The 26810-nt window shown below is 50.1% G+C and overlaps 2 protein-coding genes across 4 annotated transcripts; both read left to right on the forward strand.

Moving 5' to 3' along the window:
• Positions 1–1187: 1187 nt before the first annotated feature.
• LOC308550079 (uncharacterized protein) lies at positions 1188–11844 on the forward strand. 3 transcript variants are annotated; one of them, XM_081123464.1, is made up of 5 exons: positions 1188–1852; positions 2700–2900; positions 5236–5362; positions 5676–5768; positions 8951–11844. In XM_081123464.1, exons 2-5 carry the CDS (start codon positions 2865–2867, stop codon positions 11404–11406), a joined length of 2712 nt encoding a protein of 903 aa, XP_080979590.1. In that variant the 5' UTR covers positions 1188–1852; positions 2700–2864; the 3' UTR covers positions 11407–11844. The 3 variants fall into 3 exon arrangements, with proteins under 3 accessions (XP_080979590.1, XP_080979589.1, XP_080979591.1); XM_081123463.1 differs by having other exon boundaries at positions 1188–1659; XM_081123465.1 differs by lacking the exons at positions 1188–1852; positions 2700–2900; positions 5236–5362 and having other exon boundaries at positions 5688–5768; positions 8955–11844.
• Positions 11845–17204: 5360 nt separating this feature from the next.
• On the forward strand, positions 17205–25886 carry ANHX (anomalous homeobox; the record flags this gene model as incomplete). Its single annotated transcript, XM_081122786.1, has 9 exons — positions 17205–17453; positions 17824–17951; positions 18948–19071; positions 19726–19885; positions 20320–20437; positions 21346–21638; positions 23128–23275; positions 24956–25040; positions 25248–25886. 9 exons carry the CDS (start codon positions 17205–17207, stop codon positions 25332–25334), a joined length of 1392 nt encoding a protein of 463 aa, XP_080978912.1. The 3' UTR covers positions 25335–25886.
• Positions 25887–26810: the final 924 nt, after the last annotated feature.

The following is a 26810-nucleotide window of genomic DNA, read 5'->3' on the forward strand; positions in this document are numbered from 1 at the left end:
AATGTACATATTGGGATTTGGCATTGACTTTTTTTTTTTTTTTTAACTTTTCTGTTCTTCCTGAAGTCTGTTCAAAGAATACATATTACTTTTAAGATCAGGAAAACAATCTCATCAGTGATGGAATATTTTTTCTTCCAAAGTTCTTGTCTACAAATAAGCTAGAACTTTAAGGGAACTGGGCAGGGTGACAGAATAGAAGGTCAGTGTACAATCACCGATTTCATTTCTATGTACCAGCAGTGCACAATTTGGAAATGAAGCCAGAGATGCAGCCTCACTCACAAATAGATAAAGGTAACGGCATGAGCAAGGCCTGTGCAGTGAAAGTTGTAAAAGACATATAAAGAATACATAGATGTGGTAAATGGAGTAATACACTGTGGTCAAGGATGGGAAAACTCAATATTGTTAGGACAGCAATTCTCTCCAGATTTTTAGCTTCAGAGGCACTTGTGTGGAATTTGACAAGCTAATCAAAAATTTATAGAGATTTAAAGAACCTAGGACAACCAAAGCAATTTTTTTAAAAGAGCAGTGTTGGCTTCCCCGCTGGTCGGGCTCAGTGGATGAGCCTCCGCGGGGGACTGAAGGGTCCCAGGCCCCCCTGGGCCGAGGGCAGGTGCCTGCTGCGGGCGAACGCCCCCGCCGAGGGTCACACCACCAACTTCCCCCTCACCTGAGGATGTTCTCCCCGCTGCTTCTCCGGAGGGGAGGGGAGAGGGGAGAGAGAAACACGGATTGGCCGCCCCACCCGTCCCGGGCCAGCCCGCACCCGCGTTAGGTGCGCGTGGCCGGAAGCGAACCCGCGTCCCTCAGACCGCAGGCCGGCGCTCTCACCGCTGGGCGCCGGCCCGGGCGGGGAAAACTAATTTCCATTGAGATGTTACGTTAATGTGTTACACATTTTTGAGTTATTAAAGTGTAAATTAGGACTTCTACCCAAAAGCAAGGAACTTAGTACACTTGACCTACACCACTGCCGCGTTTGTGCTGTCACTCAATTAACTCACTCTTCTTGAAGCCTCCAGGGCAGGCTCCCAGGGCCCCGGGGGGAGCCGGCGCTTCCGGGCCGCGGCGCCGCGCGGAGGGACTCCGCGGGGGCTTCTGGGGGTTGTAGTTCGCCCGCCTTTGCTCTCACTGACGCATTTCCTGTGCGTCTCTGTCAGCCGCCATTGGCTCCGCCCGGCCCGGACAGCGTCGTTGCGCGCCGGCGCTGGCAGCCGTTACCCGGTGTGGTGACCCGCGCGGGCGTGGGCTGCTGTCGCCTCCCGAGGGCCGTGGCGCAAGCGCCCGGGGGCACCTCAAAGTCGGAGCGAGGTCGAGTCGACCTGGCTGCAGATCCGGGAGGTGGCGGCAGCCAGTCGCCCCCGACCCTCCTCTGCCCGTTCGGGGTTTGGAGGAGCCGGCGCGCGGACCCCTCATTTCCAGGCGGCGGAAGGTCCCGAGGAGCCTGGCCTCGCTCCCTCCGGCCCGCGTGTGCTGCGGCGGAGGTGGCGAGCCCAGCGGCTGCCGGAGGGAGGGGCCGGCGTCGGCGCTCCCGGCCTCCGTCCGCGGCGGGCGGCGGGGACACCTCCCCTCACGTCCCCTCTCCCGCGGCTCCGAGGGCGCACCGGCGGCGTGGGGATGGCCACCAGGGTCCGCACGGCTGCCGTCTGGGTGAGTGGGCGGCCTCTCGCTTGTGAAAAGCGCCCCTGAGCCTGGCGTCAGGCGCACACCCGCCTCCCCCGGGCGGTGGAAATGCCCCGATCGGGGGACGCGATCGATGCGAAACCGTCCAATTACTAGAAATCATCGAAGTTAGAAAAATACTCTTTCCGTAGAAGCTTTGCTGAGGGCTAGCTCACATGCCGTAAGTCCGTCCGCGTCCAGTGTTCGCCTCAGTCCTCAGTGCGGTGGCCCCTCCCCCGGGGGCGCCGTTCCCAGCCCCGCGGTGCCCGACGCCGGGAGCGCGGAGCCTCGGGCGCCCCGAGCTCCAACCAGTCCGTGCACCTGTTTCCACCCCGAGGAAGCCCTTTGTGGCCTCTGTGTGGCACATTCGAGTCACTAGCATCGCTGCTCTTGCGCTTTGGGGCCATTATTAAGTAAAAGGAGGGCTAATTGAACACAATCACTGCGCTGCCGCTGCAGCCCATCTGATAACAGCTGGGGGTACGGTGGGCAAAGGGGAACCGCGCGAGATTTCATCATGCTCTCAGAACACTGTGCAATGTAAAACTTAGGAACTGCTTAGTTTGTGGAATTTTCCATTTAATGCTTTTGGACCGTAGTTGACCCTGGAAAGTGAAACAGCCGATGAGGGCTGACGACTGTCTTCACAGAGTTGTGCAAATATCACCACCATCTAATTCCAGAACATTATCCTCACGCCGGGAAGAAACCCTGTCCCCATCCATAGTAACTCACCATTCCTTCCCCGGTCCCTGGCGACCATTAATCTACTTTGTGTTTTTATGAATTTACCTATTCTGGACATTTCTGTATAAACAGAGTCACACCAAATGCGGCCTTTTGTATCTGGCTTCTTTCATTTAGCATGAAGTTTTCAAGGTTCCCTTGTGTTGCTCTCAGCTTATCGGTCATGGTGCTATTGCCTGGGGGTGCATGGGGCACTCACCTGGCCTGTACCACTTGCGTGGAGCCCCCATAGACATTCCCCTGACTGGAGCCAATGTTGTGGCTTGCTCTTGAGGCTGCAGGTCCCACCCCTCCAGGAAGGAGGCAGCTCAGGCAATAGGATCAGAAAGCTTCAAGGTCAGGAACCCATTGTGGGTCAAGGGACCCCTGACCAGAAGCCTGTCTCTGGAGGACCCCAGCAGAGGCACAAGAGCCACAGGAGAGAGCAGGTCCTCGAGTGGCTGTTTATGTCCCAGGAGCAACTGAAAACCAGCGAGTCCCAGGTGAGTTGCTTGTTGATTGATGCCCACTTCTTTATTACTTTTATTTATTTACTTTTTTGGTGGGGAGAGAGATGTGATTCTTAGCTTGAAGGGTTAAGTTAATCACTCCTTAGTTTGTGGCTTGCTTATCATTATGGTTCCTGTAAGGTTCCTGTGTACCTTTATTTATGTATTTCCTGATTTCCCCATGCTCCATTTCCATCTCCTTTTTTACCCCCCTAAAATTATTATTTTTTTAATGGATATTGTTTCACTGATGTGTTTATAACATGCATTGTTATTGCTGTGTATGTGTTTTTAGTTCCTGTCAGTGCTGTGTGCACATGCGTATCTTGCTGTATCACTTGCATTTTTCATTGAGTGCTTGTCTCATGAAGCACTCATGCTCCTGCATTATCTGCTATGTTAGTGGCAGCAGGGTTGGAGCGTCCACATGCCTCACATTCCCAGCAATATTGGCTTCGCCATTATAAAGTTTGATTATAATATATCTCTGGGTTTTTGTAGCCTTTTGACCTTCTTTGATATTTATGTTATTCTATTTCAACAAATTTAGCATTGCAATTAAAAAAGAATTTAGCCATTTTAATAGGTGTGTAATGGTATCTCATTGTTTCATCTTGCAATTCCCTAATGGTATATATGATGTTGAGCATCTTTTCCCCCCTTTTTTAATATATTTTTTTAATTGATTTTTTTTTTTTTTTTTTTTTTTTAGAGAGGGATACAAAGATAGAAACATCAATGAGAAAGAAACATCCATTGGATGCTGCCTGCATGCCCTTTGCTGGGGATTGAGCCTGCATCCTGGGCATGTGCCCTGACCAGGAATCGAACCAGTGACCTTTTGGTTCATGGGTCAATGCTCAACCACTAAGCTATAATGGCCAAGCGATGCTGAGCATCCTTTTAAGTGCTTATTTCCCACGCATGTAGTTTCATGTTCAGATATTTTGCCCCACAAACTGGCCACTACTTAAGCTATTGCCTTTAGTACCTTTTCCCAGACTCCGCCTGACATTTTCAAGCAGCATTGCTCTCCTCTGTGCCTGTCTTGTACTCTGTATGTTGTTTCATCCTAGCTTCTTTGACACCCTATTTTATTTGTGTGTATTTAACTCTCCTTTCCTCTGCAATGCTGAATACTTCTTGGAAGCAGGACTCTATTTTATCCATTTTTATATCACATGCACCTAGTTGAATACCTAGCACCAAGCACCTACAGGTCAATAACTGTTGCAGAAGCAGTGTGACCAACCATCCATGTTTGCCTACAACTGTCCTGTCTTTAGCACTGAAGTTCCCAGTCTAGGGAAATCCCTCAGTCCTGGGATAGTTGGTTACCCTGTGCAGATGGGTCCTAGAATAGCTTAAACATTTGAAGATACAGACATACTTTGTTTTATTGTATTTTGCTTTTTTGTGTTTTGCAGATATTGTTTTTTTGTTGTTTTTTAATCCTCGCCTGAGGATATGCTTTTTTCATTGATTCTAAAGGAAGAGGGAGAGAGAGAGAGAAACATCGATTGGTTGTGTGCCGTACATGCCCCACCTGGGGATCAAACCTGCAATCTGGATACATGCCCTGACCGGGAATCAAACCTGAGACCCTTTGGTGCACCAGACAGCACTCTAACCACTGAGTCACACCAGCCAGGGCAGATGCTGCATTCTTTTCCAGATGCTCTGCCGGGAAAAAGATTATGACTTGCTGAAAGCTCAGATGTTGCTTATTATTTTTTAGGAATAAAGTATTTTTAAATTATGGCATGTATATTGTTTTTTTATTTTGCTTGACGTAATGCTATTGCACACTTAGACTTTAGTGTGGTGTAAACATTACTTTTACATGCACTGGTAAACCACAACATGTATGTGACTATTTTCTGATACTCGCTTTATTGCAGTAGTTTGCAATTGATCTGCAGCATCTCCTAGGTCTGCCTGTGTGTGTTTCATGAGCAGCATTCCTTGCTTCCTTCTTTGTGCCCTTGTTGTACTCTGTATGTTCTTTTGTTTTAGCTTCTTTGACTCCCAGTTGCATTTATACATGTTTAACTTTGCTTTCCTATGCATTGTTGAACACTTGTGGGCAGGACTTTGTATCACTCGCTGTTATATCATCTGCAGCTAGCCGAAGACCAGGCACCTGATATTCTTATGTGTTGAGTGAAAGGCTGACTAATACAGTACATATTGATGGGAAGGTTTTCAATAATTTTTTGCTTTTATCACAAAGTAGAATGCAATTAATGGAAACCCTAAGTAAGCAGTCTGCTGTTTCCCACAAACTCAGTAAGATAATCTGAGATTGACTGGGAATATGCTATTTCAGGGACCGCTGTCATTCATGGATGTGTTTGTGCACTTTACCTGGGAAGAGTGGCGGATGCTGGACCCAGCTCAGAAGCATCTGTACAGGACTGTGATGCTGGAAAACTATAGCAACTTGGTGTCCCTGGGTAAGTGCCGCTGCCCTGGGAGGAGTGTGTGCGATCTCCAGGCTGCTTGCTTAGGGTGAGCTTCTTGGTTGCTTAAAGCTGGGAGGTGGGGGTGGGGCTTTTGCAAAATACTTAGTGATTTTAGACTTCTATTTAAAGGCCAGGTTTTCTTAATCTCCCTTTTTCATTAGAATATGCTAGTTCAATGGTCTTCAGCCAAAGTACAAAAAGGCAGCTTCACCCTCTTGCCTCTTAACTGAAACTTCCCCGTTGTTCAGCATCTCTGAATCCTGGGTGGTTGTGGTCTAGGCTGTTGGTGATTTTTCATTCACAGGGTACCAGCACACCAAGCCTGATGTCATCCTCCAGTTGGAACAAGAAGAGCTGTGGACGACGCAGGGCCAACTTCCAAGCCAAGGCCATCCAGGTGATTGATTGAGACATTTCTGTTCTTAAATTTTTATTTAGAATTGCTGTGAATTCTGAAGCGATGTGCACCTCATGCTTGTACTCCTTGTCTCACTGGCAACCGTTTTCTCCCAGGTGCTCTCCTCTCAGGCTGTCTCAGTCTCCTCACTTTCCCACGGAGCAGACGCTCCATTGTGCATCCAAGTAAGCGTCTCCTGGACATCGACGTCCATGTCCCTTCTACTTCCTTCCTGTTTTTAAAATAATTTTACGTGCCTTACAAACTTACATTCCACAACGACAATACCAACTTCCTTCCTTCTCCCTGAAACCATCCCTTTCAAGTTTCTCCATGCTGACCACTGCGATGTCCTCACGGTGCTTGCCAGGGGCATTCCTGCAGTATTGGATGGGTTCGGTTTCCTGCCTGGACCCTTCCCTTCCCCTTCGTCAGGCGACGTCCCACTGCACCTCGCTGCACTGTACGGCGACGTTAATGTCCTGCGGAGGCTTGTGGGCTGCTCTTGCTGTTCCCTCTGAGTCCACAGAGGCCTTTTCTTTTTAGATTCACCACTTTGTTTATTGTAACTTTTAAAAGACTTCTGTTCTGAAAATTTAAGCTCTTTATTCTCTCTTGGTTATTGAGAGTCGATCCCTCTTTCATCTGCCCTTCGTTACTGGATGTGATTGGTCCACAGGGCATCTTGCTGCCTATGCCACTCCCTTGTCTAATTTTTGGAAAATGGAATCGTCTCTCCCATTGCCCCATAGCCACGTGTCACGTCTCACCTTTCTGACTGCTGTTGGTTCCTTCTGCTGTGCTCTGATTCTTCTTCTTGGTGCCAGGGAGCCAGCTTCCATCTTTACATGCAGTTCTCTTTGCTGGTTTTGCTCTGGTCTGTTAATATTTTGGTCCTTTCAAAAAGAAGTTCCGAATCGTCTGTTTCCACCCACAAGGCTAACATTATTTCATTTCTTGATTGTTCTGCTGATGAGTCAAGTGTATTCAGTTGTGTCTTTTTATGTTAGTCCTTTTTTTCCTCACCTGAGGACATTGTTTCCGTTGCTGTTTCAGAGAGAATGGAAGGGAGGGGGGATGAGGGGTAGGGAGGGGGAGAGAAAGATCGGGAGAGACATCGATGTGAGACAGACACTTCGATTGATTCCCTCCCACACGAGCCCCAACTAGGGCCAGGGATCGAGCCTGCAACTGAGTATATACCCTTGGCTGGAATCGAATCTGGGACCCTTCAGTCTGTGGGCTGACACTCTAACCACTGAGCCAAACAGGCCAGGGCTGTTAGTTCTTGATGTTGCTGTTAGATGGTTCCTTGAGCACTTGCTGCTTCCGTCACAAGCGTGGAAGGGATTAATCAACAGTCAGTCTTTGTTTCATTCTCACTGTTTCAGTTGCAGTTTTTGATTAATACTAAATCACCCTATTCAAGCAGAAGTGATTTATCATCGTAGGTCACAAACGTCCTGAAGTGGGGCAGCTCTAGGGATAACTAAGTGACTCAATCACCAGAGGTCCATCTACCCTGCTGTTCCAAGTATATTAGCATTTTCCTCAGGTTCCCTCCTCTCATTGTCGTCAAGTGGCTGTTACAGTTCCTGCCAACACATGCAGATATCCCAGTGACCAGTGGAATAAGAGAGACTTAAGTGTTTCCTCCCACATCACAATTAGTATCAGACAGTAAAACCTATCCTGGGAAGCCCCAGCAGACTTACTGTGTTTGGCAGGATAGGTTTTTATCACATACCCCTGTCTAAGAATACTCTGTCCAGGAAAGGGACCCCCCGTGTTGGCTCTGATAAATCAAGCTTTACCTTCTGGGGATGGGGGTGGATGTGGGGATGGAGAGGGGCCACTGTTTCCCTAACTGAAGCTCATAGCTTGAAGTGTGGGAAACAAATCGGGTTTCTGCCAGGGAAGGGGAGCATTGTGCATCTTCATCAACCTCTCTGACTAGGCAGCATCTGGTCACACCTTTCTTCCCATTTTCAAAACTACTCTGCCGCCCGTTTTCATTCTTGTACTATATTAACACAAATCTAGGATCTTGTTTCCAGTCATACCTGGTGGTAGTTCTTTGTGGTTTGGTCACGTTTAAACAAAGATAAGTCATCCACATACAACCAGACAGACAAATACTGAGTGGTGGAAGTAGAGGTAGGAACAACAGGATCTCCACCCTGGGCAAGCAGCAGCAGTGAATAGCACATAGGCATCTCCACCTGAGTTCTCAGGGCATTGAAACCCTGGTCAGATGGCCATGCCAGGACTTCAGGTGTTGCCGTGGCCTAGTTAGCTCTGTGTTCTGTATGTAAACTACAGGTGTTCTTTGGGGAGAATACATTTCTGTAGCTTCAGAATATCAGTTGTTGTTGCAGGGTGAGTTCCTGGGGATTTCCTCCATCCCACAAGCCATGTTTAGTGTAGTTTGCAGTCGTATTTAAGTAACCTTTAAACTTAGGAATCCCTGTCTTCTAGTCACCGGCTTTGGTACCCTTTTCTGATTTCTTGAATTCTTTGAACTTTTCCTTGAGATACCAACCATAATCTTATTTTTCAGTGGACAGGATAATGCTGCAACCAACTGAGCCACACCAGCCAGGGCTTGTTTTGTTTTTGTTTTTGTTTTTGTTTCTTGTTTCTCTGGAAACTTTTACTAGCTTTTTCCTGTCCTCAGTATTTTGAAACATCATGATGATGTTTCTTGTGTGTTTATTTTCATCTATTTGTATGGGTGTTCATTGGAACTTTATTCCTGAGAGGACTGTAAACTAATTTGCAGTGTTTCCAGCTTTTTCTCCTGAGCTTTCTAGTGTTTGCAACATACTAAGTATTCAACAATTATTTATTAAATAATTCTCATGGTTAACGATTTCATCCATTCTCTTTATATTTTGCTCATTTTTCCTTTTGCCTTATTTGCCTTGTTTACCCATTATGCAAACCGTTTAAACTCAAATCAATCTTCAATTATTGTCAGTTGCCTATGCCTATCTTTATTTTTAGTTTTGCTTTTTTTCCTCCAATGCCCAGGAGTTTGGTGACATTTATACTTGAGATTTTACTTATTTTCAGATGTGATATCTGAAATTAAAACAGTGACCTCATGACATGGCATTTTTAAGACAATTTTATGCTATACCAGGATCATGTTATTATTTATAACATATTTTAATTTCTAGACAGAGTCTGGGAAATTGATAATCACAAGCAATGGTATCAGGAAAATCAAGGCAAGCTGGAAAGTATGGCAAAATACTGTGAGTGTACTGCATTTGGAAAACTGTGTCTTCTTACTACAAATTCTGTTTCTTCAAGACAAAAGCTTTATAAATTTGGCACACATGGGAAGAGTTTGAAATATATAAACTTGGATAGTAATTATGCTGGAAAGAATGCTAATGGATTTTATGCACAACGGGAATCATTCCTTCATTCTGACCATGAACAAACTCTTTTTGGATTAAAATACTATGAAAGTAATGAATCTGGAAAAATTGTAAACAAGAAGTCACAACTCATGTGCCAACAAATCTATTTGGGAGGAAAGCCCTTTGAATGCAGTTACTGTAGGAAAGTCTTCAGCAGTAAGTCATACCTTGTAGTGCATCAGCGAACTCATGCAGAGGAGAAGCCCTACAAATGTGATGGATGTGAAAAAGACTTCCACAGCAGGTCCCACCGCATTGAACATCAGAGAAGTCATATGGGAGAGAAATTATATGAATGTAGTGAATGTGGGAAAACTTTCCATTTCAATTCACAACTCCTTATACATCAGACAGTTCACACAGGTGAGACTCCTTATCAGTGCTGTGAATGTGGAAAAGTTTTCATTAGGAAAGACCAGCTTGTTTCTCACCAGAGAACTCATTTAGGACAGAAACCTTATGGTTGTAATGAATGTGGGAAAGCTTTTTCGTTGAACTCACAGCTCATTATACATCAAAGAATTCATACAGGAGAGAAACCCTATGAATGCAGTGAATGTCGGAAAGCCTTTAATACAAAGTCAAACCTTCTGGTACATCAGCGAACCCATACAGGGGAGAAACCATATGGTTGTAGTGAGTGTGGGAAAGCTTTTACTTTCAAGTCACAGCTCATTGTCCATCAGGGGCTTCACACAGGAATAAAGCATTTTGGGTGCATTCAGTGTGGGAAAGCTTTCAGTTTGAAGTCACAGCTTATTGTACATCAGAGAAGTCACACAGGAATGAAACCTTATGTATGCAATGAATGTGACAAAGCCTTTATGAGCAAGTCATACCTCATTATACACATGAGGACTCATACAGGAGAGAAACTTCATGAATGCAGTGACTGTGGGAAATCTTTCAGTTTTAATTCACAACTCATTATACATCAGAGGATTCACACAGGAGAGAGCCCATATGAATGCCATGAATGTGGGAAAGTTTTCAATCGTAAGTATCAGCTCATTTCACACCAGAGAACTCATGCAGGGGAGAAGCCCTATGAATGCAGTGACTGTGGAAAAACTTTTGGTTTGAAGTCACAGCTTGTTATACATCAAAGAATTCATACAGGAGAGAAACCCTTTGAATGCAGTGAATGTCAGAAAGCCTTTACTACTAAGTCAAACCTTATCGTACATCAGAGAATCCATACAGGGGAGAAACCCTATGGTTGTAGTGAATGTGGGAAAGTCTTTACCTTCAAGTCACAGCTCATTGTACATCAGGGAACGCACACTGGGGTAAAACCCTATGGATGTAACCAGTGTGGAAAAGCCTTTAGTTTGAAGTCACAGCTCATTGTACACCAGAGAAGTCACACAGGTTTAAAACCCTATGGATGCAGTGAATGTGGGAAAGCTTTCAGGAGCAAGTCATACCTCATTATACACATGAGGACTCATACAGGAGAGAAACCACATGAATGCAATGAATGTGGGAAATCCTTCAGTTTCAATTCACAACTCATTGTACATCGGAGAATTCACACAGGAGAAAACCCCTATGAATGCGGTGACTGTGGGAAAGCTTTTAATAGGAAAGATCAGCTCATTTCACATCAGAGAACTCATGCAGGGGAAAAACCTTACGGGTGCAGCGAATGTGGCAAAGCCTTTAGTAGCAAGTCATACCTCGTTATACACATGAGAACGCATTCAGGCGAAAAACCATATGAATGTAATGAATGTGGGAAAGCCTTCATTTGGAAGTCACTACTCACTGTACATGAACGAAGTCATGCAGGGGAAAACCCTTATAAATGCAGTCAATGTGAGAAATCCTTCAGTGGAAAATTACGGCTCATTGTGCATCAGAGAATGCATGCAAAAGAGAAACCGTATGAATGCAGTGAATGTGAAAAAGCCTTCATTAGGAAATCTCAACTCATTGTACATCACAGAACTCATTCAGGGGAGAAACCCTATGGATGTGATGAGTGTGGAAAAACCTTCTCTCAGAAATCAATTCTCAGTGCACATCAGAGGACACACACAGGGGAGAAACCCTGTAAGTGCACTGAATGTGGGAAAGCCTTTTGTTGGAAGTCACAGCTCATTATGCATCAGAGAACTCATGCAAATGAGAAACATATTGATGAATTAAAAGCAAAACTTTCTCTTAAAAGTCAATTCACAGGAAATACCAGCAAATTCATGTAGAAGAGAAACTGTAAGTGAAGCCATCCCATGCACCAGAAAACTTATACTGAATGGAAACCTTATGAAGATACGGCATGTGAAATGGCATGCACAGAAAGCTGTTTTTACATGTAAAAAACAGTATATGCACACATGAACTCCATGAATTTGATGAACCCTATGAAACTTTTTAGCTGTAAGTCATACCTTTTTGCAAGTTTATACAGGTGAAGAGCCATGTGAATGAAATGAATGTTGGAAAGCCAGTGTTTAAACATGATAAAATTCTCAGAGGAAATTCCATAAATTAATATAGAATACACTCCTTTGAAATTCATAGTTTATTAAACATTAGGATTTTAATTATAGAAAAGTTCTGCTCTGCATTGCAATATTCTTAACATGCAAATGTATACTAGAATAAAATGACTTAATAAAAATGCATTTTAATAATAGAAACCACTTATATTATTTGTTTTTCTTTATAAGTAGGCCTGGCATCTACCTTTATTTATATACATCAATGTGGTTTGTATTTGTAACTGGTTAGAATATTCTGATGTCTTTAAATTCGTAATTCCTCACGTTATATGCACTCATGATGGGATCATCATTCAAGGTGCCCTGCCAAGGAGTTGACCTTATCACCTAAGTAGGCTGAAGTACTTGAGACTTTAAATTTTTAATGGACTCCTAAAGTACAGAAAAGCTCTTGTTTTCTAGTATCATCTTGCAGTTATTTACTGGTTCCTTCTGTGTCAGTTACCCAGTAGAGCTTTCGTTGTCATTTTTAATTTTAATTCACTTGTCTTTATTTTAGCTATGTGGTATTTTTGTATGTGATGCTGAAACATGTACGTATAGTTGTAGAGTCAGGGTGTTGGGAGATTATTCTGCCAGTCCCTTACTTACAAAGTCCGTTTTCTTCACAGTTTCCTTATGCAAATAAGCATTAACTTGGAAGGAATTGGGTCGCTGGCAATCAGATTAGGCCTGTCTTGGAGGGATATGAGGGTTCAAAACTACAAACATTTCTGAAGCGTCCTCCACTTTGTATTCTTTTTTTTTTTAAAAAAAAGAATTGGGTGCTTTTATTTTATTTAAATATATCTTTATTAATTTCAGAGAGAGGAAGGGAGAGGGAAAGAGAGAGAAACGTGATGAGAGAATCATTGATCGGCTGCCTCCTGCAGGCCCCTGACTGGGGATCAAGCCCGCAACCCGGGCATGTGCCCTGACTGGGAATCAAACTGCTATCTCCTGGATCCTAGGTCGATGCTCAGCCGCTGAGCCATGCCAGCCGAGCTCCACTTTGTATTCTTTACTTCAGGAGAGAATTCATCTCTTACCCCTGAAAAAACTGTTCTTTCCTTAAAGGCGGTATGTAATAATTTCTGAATGACTAATCCTTATTGTGTTTAGCTCATTATACGGGATACAATCTCAGGATACCTGGGATGAAGAATGATGATTCACAGAAGGAAAGAGAAAACTTGGATAAAGAAAGAATTTTAGATATTTGCTAAAGGATATCCCCTAAATCTGGAAGATACCATAAATATGTACTTTGTCATTGATGTTCCAATGAGTATACACAGAGTAAGAATAAGCATGTAAGGGAAAGTCTAAACTCAGTTTACTACTACCCAGGGTCAGTCAGGGTTTAAAAGTCGCTGTATTGTGTGAAGCAAATGCACATGCAACCTTGAAGACAGTCATCAGATACTGTGGGGAAGGACAGTGCAGCATTGGAAAGATCCGTTAGAGGCAATCAGTACTTATAGTCTGAGGGATGGGTAAAGAACCTAGAGAACATGCCATCCCTTCCCTGTGACGCCCCACATACGTGAAAACCATCCCAAGGCACCCTGGACTTTCTACTACAAAACATGGGAGAAGGTTCAGGAGCACTGAGACAGATTCCTCCAATGCATTCTAGGCCTTCATAGGGCTGGGAGTTCAGAAGTCAGAACCGGGAAGCAAAGGGACCTCAGGATCCAAGAAAGCACTCGGGCTGTAAAGCAAGGGGATATTTCACACTATCACCCGTCGTCTGTGAGCACAGACAGATCTCAAACATTTCTAGGTTCAGATCCCAGGCCCTGCTGAGGGAAACATTCTGATCCTGCCCTCAAAATAGTTGAAAGAAGCTGCGAACTAAATCTAACCTAAAACTGCAACAAAGTCCGTTCCAGCTTAACAGGTCAGATTGATTCAGTCTCGCCCAATGTCCAATTTCACAGCTGACATTTGAAAATATGTACCCTTTTATGGAAATAAGTATATACCCAGGGCAAAGGAAATCATTGTGAATAAAGAAATATATAATTATAAAAGCATTATTTCACCAAAATACAATCCTAAGTGTGCATGCACTTAACTATGAAGCTTCAAAATCATGCAAAAAACAGCTGAAAGAAACGCTTTCTATTTTAGTTGGACACGACACGTTTATTTTTCAATAACTTGGAGAGCAGGCATCAGTAAGGCTATGGAAGAACTGATTAAGGCCATCAACAGAGAAGAGCTAAGACATTTCTAGAACGTCCAACAGCAGATTGCACATTCCCATTGCACACGAATCATTCACCTATATGCATAGGCCATGTCCTGGGTCATAAAATCTTAAATTTTAAAAAAAGTAATTGAAATAAAAAATGTCTTCAGTCTGTAATGCAAGTTAACAAGAAACCAATAGTAAAAAGAATACGTATCAACACTTGGAAGTTAATACAATTTGAAGTAATCCACAAGTCAGAAATTTAAAGAAAGTATTATGAGCTGAAAAAGCAGAGCTTACAGGTCAATATGTAGCATTAACTATGAGAAAAGAATGAAGCTCACTCAGTAAACTACCTTAGAAACTAGAAGAAAAAAGGGAAACAAACCCCGGGGGCAACCAGGATTTAGCACTTACGTCTGCACTTTTCAAATGGGCTCATGGCCTCAGTCTGCCTTGTAACTGCCATTTGTATTGTACAATGTGTCACCGTCCCGTTGCCTCAGCAAGCACCCTTCCTCAGCATAATTACTAATATTTATCCCCGCCTGAGGATAAGCTTATTGATTTCTTAGAGGAAGAGAGAGAAACACCGACCAGGGATGGAACTCGCAGGCTAGGTATGTGTCCTGAGCGGGATCGAGCCTGCAGCCTCCTGCTGTCCAGGAGACTGGTCCAACCCGCTGGGCCACCCCGCGGGGACCTGGGACCCTTAGGTGTGATGATTCAGCAAAGCTTCCACCAACTGCTTGGTTTCCAGCTTTTTCACTTGAACAAACGCTGAAATGTTTGTGTTTGTGTCAAAGCCTTTTGCGTAAGCTTGGAAGTCAGAGAACTTTTTCTTTCTTTCTAGCAAGACCTTGACTCTTTAGGAACCAACTTGCAGCCTTGGTCTCCCTCCTGCAGCACCCTCCCTCGTGCTGGGCGGCGCAGCTCTCCAGGCGCGCGCCGCCGGAGGGCCGGTCCGAGCAGGACGCTGGCGCTGTGATTCCCACCCCTCGTGACCAGGGGCCGCGAGAGCCCAGGACCCCCGCGCCCTCCTCGCCCGTGAAGGTGTCCTCAAAGCGCGCTGCCCACGCTCGGGGTCGCGCGGAGGTCAGCCCGGGCCAGTGTCGCCGGGGGCTGTCCCCAGTGTGCTCCTCAGGCCCGGCGTAGGGGAGCCCCCTCCTGAACCGTGTGTCCCTGCAAGGCCTGCTCCCACCCTGTGTCCTTGGGCTCTGGGTTTGAAAGGTGCAGTCGCCCTGGGGGCCAGGGACCGGGTGCGGGGCGCAGAAGGCACGCGAGTCCCGGGCGTCTGCCCCAGGCTGCGACCCTCGCAGGTCTCGGCTCCGCGGTCCGCCCGGGCCGGTGGCCTCGGGTCAACCAAGGGTCACCCCCTCCTCCCGCCCCCGCCTCAGGGGAGTGGGGGGTGGCGCCCGCTCCCCCCCAGCAGGCCACTCTCCCCGGGACCCACCCGCTCCGTCCAGGGACTGAAGGCTCGCAGAGCCAGGCTTGACCTCGGAACCCCAGGACCTCCCCGCGCACCCCGCACTGCACGGCCCCGAGCGCAGGGGACACAGGGGCACCAAGGCAGGCACGGGGGGCATCGGGCGGCGCCTTCGCGCGGATTGGCTGGGGCCTCGATACTTTGTAGCGACCGCGCCCTGCGCGCTGCGCGGCTGCCGCCACTGCGGCGCCTCCTCCCCGGAGGTGCGGGCTGAGCACGTGCGCGCAGGGCGGGCACGGAAGTGGGGGTGGGGGTCCCCCGCGGCCCCTAAGCGGATCCGGCCGGACGGGACTCGGCCTCCGCGGGGAGCAGCACGGCCGTGAAAGGTACTCGGTTTCCGGCTACGGCCTGGGGGGTGGAGGGGTCAGGCCGCCCGACAAAGCCACCTGCCCCCCTCCCGTCCCCTCCACCCCCGCCAGGGCCGTGTCCCCTCAGTGTCTGGGGTTCCGCCCGCATGAGCCCAGCCTTTAGCCTCTCCCCCGCCTCTCCCGGAGCCCGTGGGGTCGGCGCGCGAAGAAACCCGGGTCCTGAGCGGATCTCTCCCGGTCCCGCCCCCTCGAGGCCCTGGAGCCTCGGCTCCCTCGGGGACGCGGGGTCCGGGGCCGCCTGCCCATCGCGACCGGGAGGATGCGGGGCCGCGTCAGGACAGGGCGAAGGGGCAGCGCAGAGGAGCGCGCGTCCCCGGGCGGGGCGCGGGCCGGGAGCCGGCCGGGCCGGGCAGGTGGACGCTCGGCCGCGGCGCAGACCACGTCCCGCAGCTCCGCGCGGTACCTTCGCCCGCGGGCGTCCGGCCCATAGACCGGTTCAAAGGTACTGTCTTTGAAAAGCGGTCACTAGCAAGTTGCCTAAACGCCCACGGGCGGGAGGCGTTTCAACACGGGACAGCCGTCCTCTTGGGGTCCCGCGCACCCCGCGCACAGGCGCCAGGGGGCCCGTGGCTCTAGCCGCGATCGCATCCTCGGTGCCGCTAAGAGCAGGTGCGTGTGTGCACAGATTTGGATAAAAAAGAGACTCACAGCGCCTTCGCGTCCACTTGCTATGTGCTTTGGGGAGCTGCGTGGGCTCGGGGTGTAACGGGCAAGTCCTCTGCTTGGGCGCCGACCCCCGCTCTGGGACGGCGGTCAGTCCCCTCGGGCGTCCCAGCCGCGTCCTCTCGGCGCCGCCGCTGGACAGCCCCGCAGGCGCGGGAGCGGCGGGAGGCGCGTCAGGGGTTCATTCCGTGGTGCTGGGTGGTGGTTTTTAATTTGTGTGACTAGGGCAACGTTTAAATGTTTGTGCGTTTCAAATGATAAGTTTCAGATTTTTTTTCTTCCCCAAAGTCAAAATAGTTAAAACCAGACGGTGCTCCTACGGGCCCCATGGCTCCCCCATAGGCATGTAAATGGCGTCTGCCCAGCCCCCGGCCCAGGTTACCTCCCCGCGGCTGGGAGAGGCCTCGGCATCCATCTGGCAGATGTTGGGGAAGTCTGATGACCCACTGAGCCCAGAGGAGTGAAACAAAACATAACTAACACGGTATAAGGGCAGGTGGAAACAGGAGGGTTAGAGGACACGGTGGTGGAAGGCGCAGGGTGGGAGCGGCAGCCCCTAGCTCCGTGCTGGTGCACAGCCTGGGGCGAACCTGATTTGGGGGGACTAAAAGGAAATACCATGGTCGTCTAGTCTCCCTACCTTTTCTCAGGTAATTTCTCATTATTGCTATCTTACAAGTGCTCGTGGCAGGAGGGGCCTCTGAGAGTTGGTCTGAGGGTTGATGTACAACCAGCCCACGGTCAGCACTGGCCATTGTCATGACTGTTACCTTGTTGGCAGAGGGGTACAACCCAACACAGGATGCAGAGCTTCCTGAAGTTGCTAAGGGAGAGTGGAGGTGCCAGCCCACCCTTGGAGGAGCTAGTGAGCCTGGCTGGCAGGCTGTGCCGGGACCTCCAGGATGACCTCACCCAGGTGCAGCCCTTGGTCACGGCTGTGCTGGAGAGCCAGCTCCGCCTGTACCTCCTGGACAACAAGGACGTGGCCCTGGTGTGTGCCCGTATGCTGGCCCAACAGGAGGAGCACCAGGCCGCCTGCCGGCTGTTGGAGGTAGGACTGGTCTGGGGGGTCAGGGCGCAGAGAGAGGGGCAGCAGCCACTAGCATCCTGAACAAGGCGGAAAACCCACAAGTCAGCAAGAGCCTGGGGAGAGGTGCTATTAACAAGCCAGGATGGTCCACTCTCACTTTACTAGGTTCTAAATAGCATGGTAATCTGAGAAAAAAAATGATCCATTTATCAAATCCTTACTGAGTGTTGGTCCTGGCTTGGAGGGCCGGCATAGCAATCAATGAGCACTGGACCTGGTGGAGATCAGAGCACTGGCCATCTGGTCATGTCCTTGCTGCTCAGGTCTGGTCAGATGGCAGTGCTCCAGGGTGGGTGAGGGTGGCCATGTCTCAGCAGGCTCTTCTCCGCAGGGATGCCGGGTGCCAGGAGGCAGCCAGGAGCTAGTGCAGCTCTGGAATGACATTCACTACCATTTGGTTATGAAGAGGCTGGGTGTGGCCACGCTGACCCCTGTGCAAAAGTTCCGCTGCAGGAAGAGGTATGCCATTGAGCTTCATTTGAGCTTATTCCCGGAGCTCCCAAGGGTTGTGCCATTGAATTTCAGCACAGTAAATCACTTGGGACCACCAGACAGTGTTTGTGAAGAGGCCCCTAGGTGCTGGGTGCTATTGGAGGTGCTGAGGATAGACACTGGGCTTTGTTCCCTCAGAGCTGACCTTGATGTGGACGCTAGACAGTAGTCAAGGAAACAAAGCACATTCCACAGTTCAGAGTGAGGAATGCTAGACAGAAGGTGTTCAGAAGGGGGCTGCAGTGCAGGCGCATCCAGCCTTTGGAGGAGAGACCTGAGCAAGTGGATCGAGGTCCCCAGGGGCATAAGGTGGGGGTGACATTGGAGTTACAGCTGACAGTCAGTGCAGGAGCAGAAGCAAGAGGTTCTTGGAGTCTTTGGCAGTGGCCAAAGAAAGGGTTGTGTCAAGATAGATTTTGGAGGATTTGCTGGTGGTTTGGACGTATTGGAGGAGGCGGAGAGGAAGAAAGCTGGGCTCCAGTGCCCTTGGCCTAGTGGCTGGAATAGGGCGGATTCTCACCAAGATGCGCCGGATGGGGGCTGGGAGAGCGGGTGACCAAGCTCCACTTGGGATTTGGGGTGAGTGGGATGCCTTTTTGACAGCCATGAGGATTTGTTCAGTTGGTGTTTGGATATCAAGTCTTATATAGACAGGTGCTATTTGATTGCGTGTCACTGTTTTCTTTTAAAATAATTCAAGTTTAACAACAGTAAAGCATAACCAACCTCCGTATCCTCATCATCCAGCCTCCTCTGTTCTTGGCCGTTTGTCAGCCTTGGCATCGCGTCGAGTGGTCCCGGAGGCCCTGGGGAGACCTCGTTGGGCCCCTGGGACTTCGCAGCACAGAGATGGCAGGCGGAGCGGCCAGTGAGAGGAGAGCAGGTGCAGGGCTGCGCAGCGCTCTGCAGCACGGGAGGTGTCCGCGGGAGAAGGGATGTTTGTAACCACCCTCCTGTCCCCAGGAACCCGCCGCCCGCCGCCCTCTGCCCTGACGGCCTGAAGAGCCGCATCTTCCCCAGAGACGTTCGCCAGAAGCTGCATGACTTCGCCTCGGGTGTGGGCAGCAACCCCAGCAAGGCTGAGCGGGTAAGAGCCGACGAGAGCCAGGCAGCCCATCTCCACCCTTAGGTGGCCGGTCTTCCAGGGCGCTGGTGGTCTTCGCCCGGGTGCGATCGTCGGGGCTCCCCCGTGACCGCCCCGCCCGCTTCTGTCCCCCGTCCAATCGTCGGGGCTCTCCCGTGACCGCCCCGCCCGCTTCTGTCCCCCGTCCAATCGTCGGGGCTCTCTCGTCACCGCCCCGCCCGCTTCTGTCCCCCGTCCAATCGTCGGGGCTCTCCCGTGACCGCCCCGCCCGCTTCTGTCCCCCGTCCAATCGTCGGGGCTCCCCCGTGACCGCCCCGCCCGCTTCTGTCCCCCGTCCAATCGTCGGGACTCTCCCGTCACCGCCCCTCCCGCTTGACAGCTGAGTTTCGTGGCGGCTCCGGAGCAGGGAAGGGTGCGGGTCCGAGGTGCACGTGCGGGTCCGGAGCGCAGTGGCTGGTTCCGGACACCGAGGCTCCAGCCCCGCAGGTGCTGCCGAGCCCTCCGGGTCTGGGTGGCCATCGCCGGCGCGGGGGAGGAAGGAGCCCCCCTGCTCGTGCCCCCGGCCCGCCGCGCCCGTCCCGCCCCGGTGACAGCGCCGTCGCCCCGGGCACCCGCCGCGCGCCCCGCCGCGGGGACTGAGGCTCGCTTTTCCCGCAGGAGACCCTGGCGGCGGAGACCAGCCTCAGCGCGGAGCAGGTCTACAACTGGTTCGCCAATTACCGGCGGCGCCAGAGGGCCAGCCTCCAGCGCGCGGAGCCGCAGCCCTCGCGCCGCCGCCCCGCCGGCTTCGGGGGCGTGCCCCCGCCTCAGTGGTCAGGTGGGTGGCCCGGTGGTGGGGGCTGACCTCAGGCACCCGGGTCACTGCACCCTGTGTCCAGGGCGAGGCCTCGATAGGGTCACTCTGGTTGCAGGGACCCCCGCCCCGGACCTGCGGTTCAGAACTTCCTCTTAAGGAGCGAGAATGTTGAGGCTGAGGGTCAGGCGGGGCTGCGGCTGCCGTTTTGTGTTTAGAGGCCAGTGAGTGGCCGGGAGCAGAAGTCAGTAGATTTGGGAAGTGAGCCAAGCACCAGGATGTAGGGTGTCTAATTACGGATTGTTATAGACCAAAGATGGGTCAAGGGACAGAAAATATTGGGATGGCTCAGTGGTTGCACCCTTTTCCAGCAGCGGGGCTCCTGTTAAGCTGCTGGGGTGGAGGCTGGAACTTAAGTTTCATCCAGCCTCCCCTCCCATCTGATCGGCTTTCAACAGGAGGTGAGGAAAATGGGCCTGCACCATCCCTAGTGACCACCCAAGGGCTGTGGCAGCCACTGGCCCTGGCCTCGGACTTTTCTGGAGACGAGACAATGCCCAAATCACTCATTCCCAGGTACTGTAATCCCCACAGGTGGGGGACCTTCTTTTTGTTCAGCTCCCCACAACCCCTCAGTAGGAGACCAGGGCTGGAGTGGGCGTGGGGATGCTGGGCAATACTGGGACCAGGTCAGTGATGGCTGGGAGCAGAGACTGCTGTAACCCCAGGGGTGGGAGAGCCACTGCAAGGAGCCCAGGTCACAGGAGACTCACTCACAGCCTGACTTCATGTGCATCACAGAGCAGGGGGAAAACAGACATAGAAAGAAAAATTCGCGAACCTGTGGCCTAAATGCAAACCCAGCTGTTGTGGTTTGTTTATTTCTGGTATTGTTTGTGTTTCATTGAGTTGGTAACAGCCAAGGCTGCTTGAGTTTCTACCAGTGATAATACCTGGGCCAGGCACCTGACATTCAGACCAATACCGCCCAGCTGTGTGTCCCTTTAGGCAGGATCCTGTGACCTCCTTGCCTCGCTTTTCTCACCTGGGAAGTGGGGAGTTATAGGACCTGCCAAGGGGGTTGCTGCAATGATTAATGGGGTGGGGGTTGTTCACAGAGGCCTAGGAGCACCACCTGAAACACTGAGCATTTGTGGAATGTTAATTCTTTACGTTATTACTCACGGCTGCCTAGTATTCCTTTAAGATCAACCATCATTTAGTCAAGTCAACTATTAGGTTCTTCCTAATCATTTATAGCTTTCAGCATTGTGGAAGAATGCTTCATTGAAGGCCCTTGTAAATGAACTGCTACTGTATCTTAGGTTTTCAGTAATCATATTTTTTAAAGTGTCTGTAGAATGTTCACAGGGAGGACAGTGAAGGCAGCAGAATTAGGGAGTGGTGGGCCCCACACTGTCAGTGACTGTCTGGGCCCAGTGAGCCTCTGTCCACCAAGAGACAGTGTCCTCTGTGTTTCCCAGGTCTCTGCAGGGTAGTGAGATATATCCGGAGGGGCCTGGCCACGATTCTGCCACACTCCCCGCCGTCTACCCTGACCCTGGCCTCGGCGCACCGGCTGCCCACAGCAACATGCTGGATCCCTCTTCAGATGCCCCCAAGCCATGGCTGATGTCCCTTGCACTGGCGTCCTCCAGGGACATTTCCTTTCAGACTGGACAGCTGGTCCACAGTCATGGGCTGGACTTCACGATTCCCCCTGCAGACACTTCTATGGTTGTGTCCATTGCCACCCTCACCGAGCCTAGCCCCACAGGTGAGCCCACTCTACATGGACCATGAGTTTCTGCACCAGAGGCTGAACTACTGGGTCTCTTGGAGGGTAGAGAGGTGTGGGCAGGGCCAGGACTTTCTGCTTGAATGCTGTGTTTGATTAGACCCAGAACCAATGTACCTGAAACAGACTCTTCCCACAAACATCACAGGTTATATTTCTTTTTTTAATTTTTATTTTAAAATTTATCTCTATTGTTGAAAGTATTACGGATATCTCCTCTTTTTCCCCCCATTGATCCCCTCCACCCCGCATCCAGGCCCCCTCCCCTGGCCTTCACCACACTATTGTGTGAGTCCATGGGACTGTCTTCAGTTAACTTGACAGTAAAGGGTGAGTGGAAAATAAATTTCCTCATAAATGGTTCTCAGGTTGTCTTTCATCTGCCCTCACATTTGACTAACGATTTGACAGGGACAGAATTCAGAGTTTAAAATACTTTTCCCACTAGAAACCTGAAGGCCTCGTATCACAGCGGCAGCCAGGGTCCTTGATAAGTCATAAGTCGCTCGGACATTTCCCTCTCTGCAGGTCACCTGCGATTCCTTTATTGGAGCTTTTTAAAAAATTAAAGTTATTGAGGTAACATCACATAATTGGCAGGTACTGTTCATCATAATTTGGTATCTGTATACTCAGTTGTGTGCTTAACCTTCTTTCACGGTATATATATATTTTACTGTGTTTTTATTGATTTCACAAGAGAGGGAGGGAGGGGGAGAGAGAAGCATCAATGATGGGAGAAAGTCACTGATGGGCTGCCTCCTGCACGCCCCCTACTGGGGATCCAGCCGAAACCCAGGCATGTGCCCTGACCAGGCATCGAACTTCGACCTCCTGGTTCATAGGTTGACGCTCAACCACTGAGTCACCCCACCTGGGCTGTTGTCATATATTTGAGCCCTTTACCCAATTCTCCCTCCCCTGTCCCCTTCTCCCTGTAACCACCATTCTGGGATCTGGATCTATGAGTTGGATTGTTTTTGTTAGTTCACTGGTTGCTCTTTTTGTTTTATATCCCATCCACTGTGAATGGCTAAAGCTGAAAAGGAGGGTTTTGTTTTGAGTTTTAAGTCCTAGGTAAGAGTCCTTTAATTCACCTTTGTGTTAAGCCCTTAAGTTAAAGTAAGACATCAAGGTCTCCTTTGAGCCCTGGGCATTGTTTGGTCATCTTACTCGATAGTCTCTTTGATGATCTCTTCCCTCCATGTTCTCAGGTGTCTCTCTCGAGCACAGATGTGATCTGGATGTTGGAAGTCCTGGACCAGTCTTCCAAAATGGTTACCTTGTTTCTTAGGTCTTCTTTTCTTTGTTATTGGACATGCTTTCGAGGGTGTTTCTTAAACTGTTTCAATATTTTATTTCAACAGTGATATATTTTAAGAGAATTCCTAGCTTTGCCTTGGTTGTGCTGAATGTGAGCCGGGCCCCATCCCCCCCACATTGGGCTGTGGACATTCCTTCTGTGCAGGATTCGCGGACCCACCCAGCAGCAGCCCCCAGAGCTCATACCAGGAGGAGAGTCCGGGCACTGGTGTTAGCCAGACAGGCAGACAGGTGGGCAGCTTCCTGGTGACACAGCCCCCACCGCAGGCTCCAGAATTTGCCTTCCATCAGAGGTAAGGCAGCAAAGCCTTGTGGCTCAGGCAACACTATCCACAGGCTATGGGGGGAGTCTCACCTGGTTTAGAGACGCCCACCAAGACGGTGCCCATAAAGCCCTTTGCTTACCTGTTTCTGGAAACCACAGCTTGCCCCAGCCAGCATCTCCCAAAAAGAAGAGGGTGGTTTTTCCCTCAGACATATGAACGTCCAGAAACGTGAGGGTGGACAGGACATCTGTCCCGTGGATGGTGCTCAGGCTTCTTCCCTGAGATTGCCCTGGGATTTTCTTGCCATGTCTTTCTGGCATTTTCTTTGCCTAGATGAAGGCTGTCAGAGTTTCTGAGCAGCATAAAGATCCCAGATTCATATGCAGATTGTAGTCTTAAAGGGGCTTGGGAGGGCCGTGGGTATCCTGGGTGCTGTGGACCGGCTGTGTGTGGGTCCAGGGCAATAGTCCAGGAGCCTGTAGACAGGAGGAACCGAGGAGTGAGACTGGGGATACTCTACCAGAGAGGGAATCTCTGAGAGTGACCCCCAGGATCAGGTCCCCAGGGTTTGGTTCTCCCTAATCTGGCACTGAAGGCCATGCCTAGTGAGGGCAGAATTACAAGGGACATGCAAGAGAGCAGACTGCCCCCAAGTCACAAGCTCTGCTCCTGATAAAGCAGCCAGATGGTGGGAAAATCCCGACCGTCCAGATGGACTGGCCCTTCTATCGTGACCAGGAGTCGTGAGGGGCAGGTGCCACCACAGGGGCTCACTGGTCTCACTGTTGGATTCCAGCCACAGTCCATCTGTGTTCTGATCTGACAGCCTTGATAGTTTTTTTAAAAACAGCTTCATTGGGGGGTAATTGGCCATCAGTAAATGAACATGTGCAGGTGATGCAATAGTAGTGTCCACCACGGGGCATGATGTGCTGAGGCTGTGAGCCGTGCAGATCCACCCCGCCACCCCCAGGACCAGAGACCTGCTTTATTGAGCTGCATTTTCTAGAATTTCATTTAAATGAAATCGTACCATATGCATTTATATTTGGTCTGGCTTATTCTGCTCGGCTTGGCTGCTGGCTCTGCCCTGCTTCTGCCTGTGTCCGCAGTCTTATCTCAGTATTGCCAAGTCCCATCCTTGGTGTGGTGGGTTGTGGTGTACTGGCCCATCACCCTGTGGGGGCATTAGGGAGTCCCAGTTTGGGGCAGCAGTGACCATGGCCTGACACATGTTGTTTGTACCCTGCACATTTCGTGTTTGCGATCTGCACACACCTAGGAGTGGAATGGCTGGTCATGGGATGTGTGTGATTGCCTTTTTAAGGATCTGCTGGACACTTGTCACTGGTAGATGCACCTGTCACTGGCCCCGCTGTCCCTGTTGCTCCCTCTGGTTTGCCTCTAAGGTTCTCTTGTCTCTGCACCCCAGGCCTGTCCCTTCTATGGGAACTTCTCTTCACATTTCTCCTCTGTGAGCTTCTCTGATGCACCAGCCCACCCAAGCCACCTGCTTGTCATGTCTCACAGGCCCCGGTCGTGCCTTGCATCCCTGAGGGCCTCGAGGGAGGAGACTGTTTCTGAGTGTTTTGCGCCTGGAAGGGCTCTTGATGAGCAGAGACCTTCAGGGCCCATTTCTCATGGGGCAGATGGTGTGACCTGGTGCCCACTTGAGACAGGCCTGTCCTGACATGGTTTGTTTTCCAGCCTCCCAGAGCTGGCACCTGCCTCATCTACCTTTTCCAGCCCTGTGCCTGCTGTGGAACTGAGCGAGTCCCTGCCATCCAGCCAGGTGAGGCTTTCCTAGGAGGTACTGTGGGTTTCCCACCTAACTCCTGGATTAGCTCATGTCTTTGGAGTGAATCAGCTGGACAAAGATGAAGACAGGCCTTGAGGCTGGATGTCAGTAGAATGGGAGCTGGGGGGGCAGGGTTGTCCAGGGGGGAGGGGGAGTCAGGCAGAGGGCACCCGCCTGTGTAATGCTGTATTGGTTTTCCAGATGCAGTGGCCCGACAGCCAGGCCTCCAGCGATGCCTTCTGGGGGGCCAGGATGCTCCTTGAGCTTTCAGGGGGAAGCCTGGGCTGAGCCACCTCTCAGAGCCAGGCCAGTGTCCTGGGGAAGCAGGTGTGGCCATTCGTCCATTCAACACAAGTTACAGAGTTTTATCCTGATGAAAACAGGAGATTTCCTGAGTTCCCTGGGGGATTCTGCTGAGAGGAACTGTGGGCTCCTAGGCCCATGCCATGTTTGGATAGTTTGGTTGGCAGCTCCTGATGTTGGAGGAAGCAGTTGAGAAATGTTCATGAGGTCAGAAGTCAAAGGTGGGGTGTGTCCCACTCAGGGAGCAGCATGTAGTAGGATCCAGCTCCTGAGCAGGTTGTGGGCAGGGAAGTTTCTAGGGGCACGAGACTCTCCCTGCTGGCCACCCTCCCACCTGTCCTGTGATGGGCCAGACTTCCACCCAGCTAACTTGATGAGTGAGGTGTGGGAGTGTCCTGACACTTCCATGTCTGTGGGGCTTCTAGTGAGAGGCTGCAGAATGGCCCAGCAGGGTGGGGTGGGTGCTTTTCACTCTAAGGTTGTAATTCATTATGTTTGCAAAACAAATGTTCTATTCAACTAAAGTTTACTGTTCTGAATGCCTTGTTTTTGTTCACTTAACTATATCCTGGACACTGTCCCTGTCACTCCCTGGCTGTCAGTCCCCAGTGGCACAGCGGCACAGCCTGTTCACGGACATTTGCATTGTTTCTCAAGTCTCCCTTTTATAAGCAGTATCATGGTGGGTGGACATCTCTACCCTCTGCCCTTTACCTGACTATTACATTGTAGGAACAAGGAACCACCCCAGTGGTAGAAGCGGCCACAGGGCGCCAGGGCCAAGTGTGGTGAATCTCCTGGTGCGTGTGACCCCCTTTTGTACAGGTGACTGACAGAGGATTGTCACCTTCAGGAATAGGCCCAAGATACTCACCTCCTTCCTTGTGAGTCGTCAAGTGCGTACTGAACAGCTTGTGCGATCCAGCGGGAGGCAAAGTCACATTTGTGCCCTTGGTGCTCATGGTGTAGTGGGGGAAATGGGGACAGTGGGCAGTTGCCAATAGGATGGTGTGAAGGAGGGGTGGCTGAGAACTGGGATATGTGGAAGCCAGTGGTTGAGTGACAAGACACTGGGAGCTCCCTGGGGTGACATCTGTTTGAGCTCGACCAGGGCCATTTTGACCTTCACGGCGGGAAATGACATTTAACCCATTCGACCTTGAAGCAGCCAAGTCATGTCAGAAATGACGTTTATTTCATTTAATTTTTAAATTTAATTTAAAAAAAAAAAATATCTTTATTGATGTCAGAGAGAGGAAGGGAGAGGGAAAGAGAGATAGAAACATCCATGATGAGAGAGTCATTGATCGGCTGCCTCCTGCATGCCCCCCACTGGGGACCGAGCCCGAAACCTGGGCATGTGCCCTGACCCGGGATCGAACCACGATCGCCTGGATCCTAGGTCGATGCTCAACCACTGAGTCACGCCCGGCCGGGCTAAATTTAATTTTTAAAAAATGT

This window comes from Miniopterus schreibersii, assembly GCF_964146895.1.
Source record: "Miniopterus schreibersii genome assembly, chromosome: 20".
Classification (NCBI taxonomy): Eukaryota; Metazoa; Chordata; class Mammalia; order Chiroptera; family Miniopteridae; genus Miniopterus; species Miniopterus schreibersii.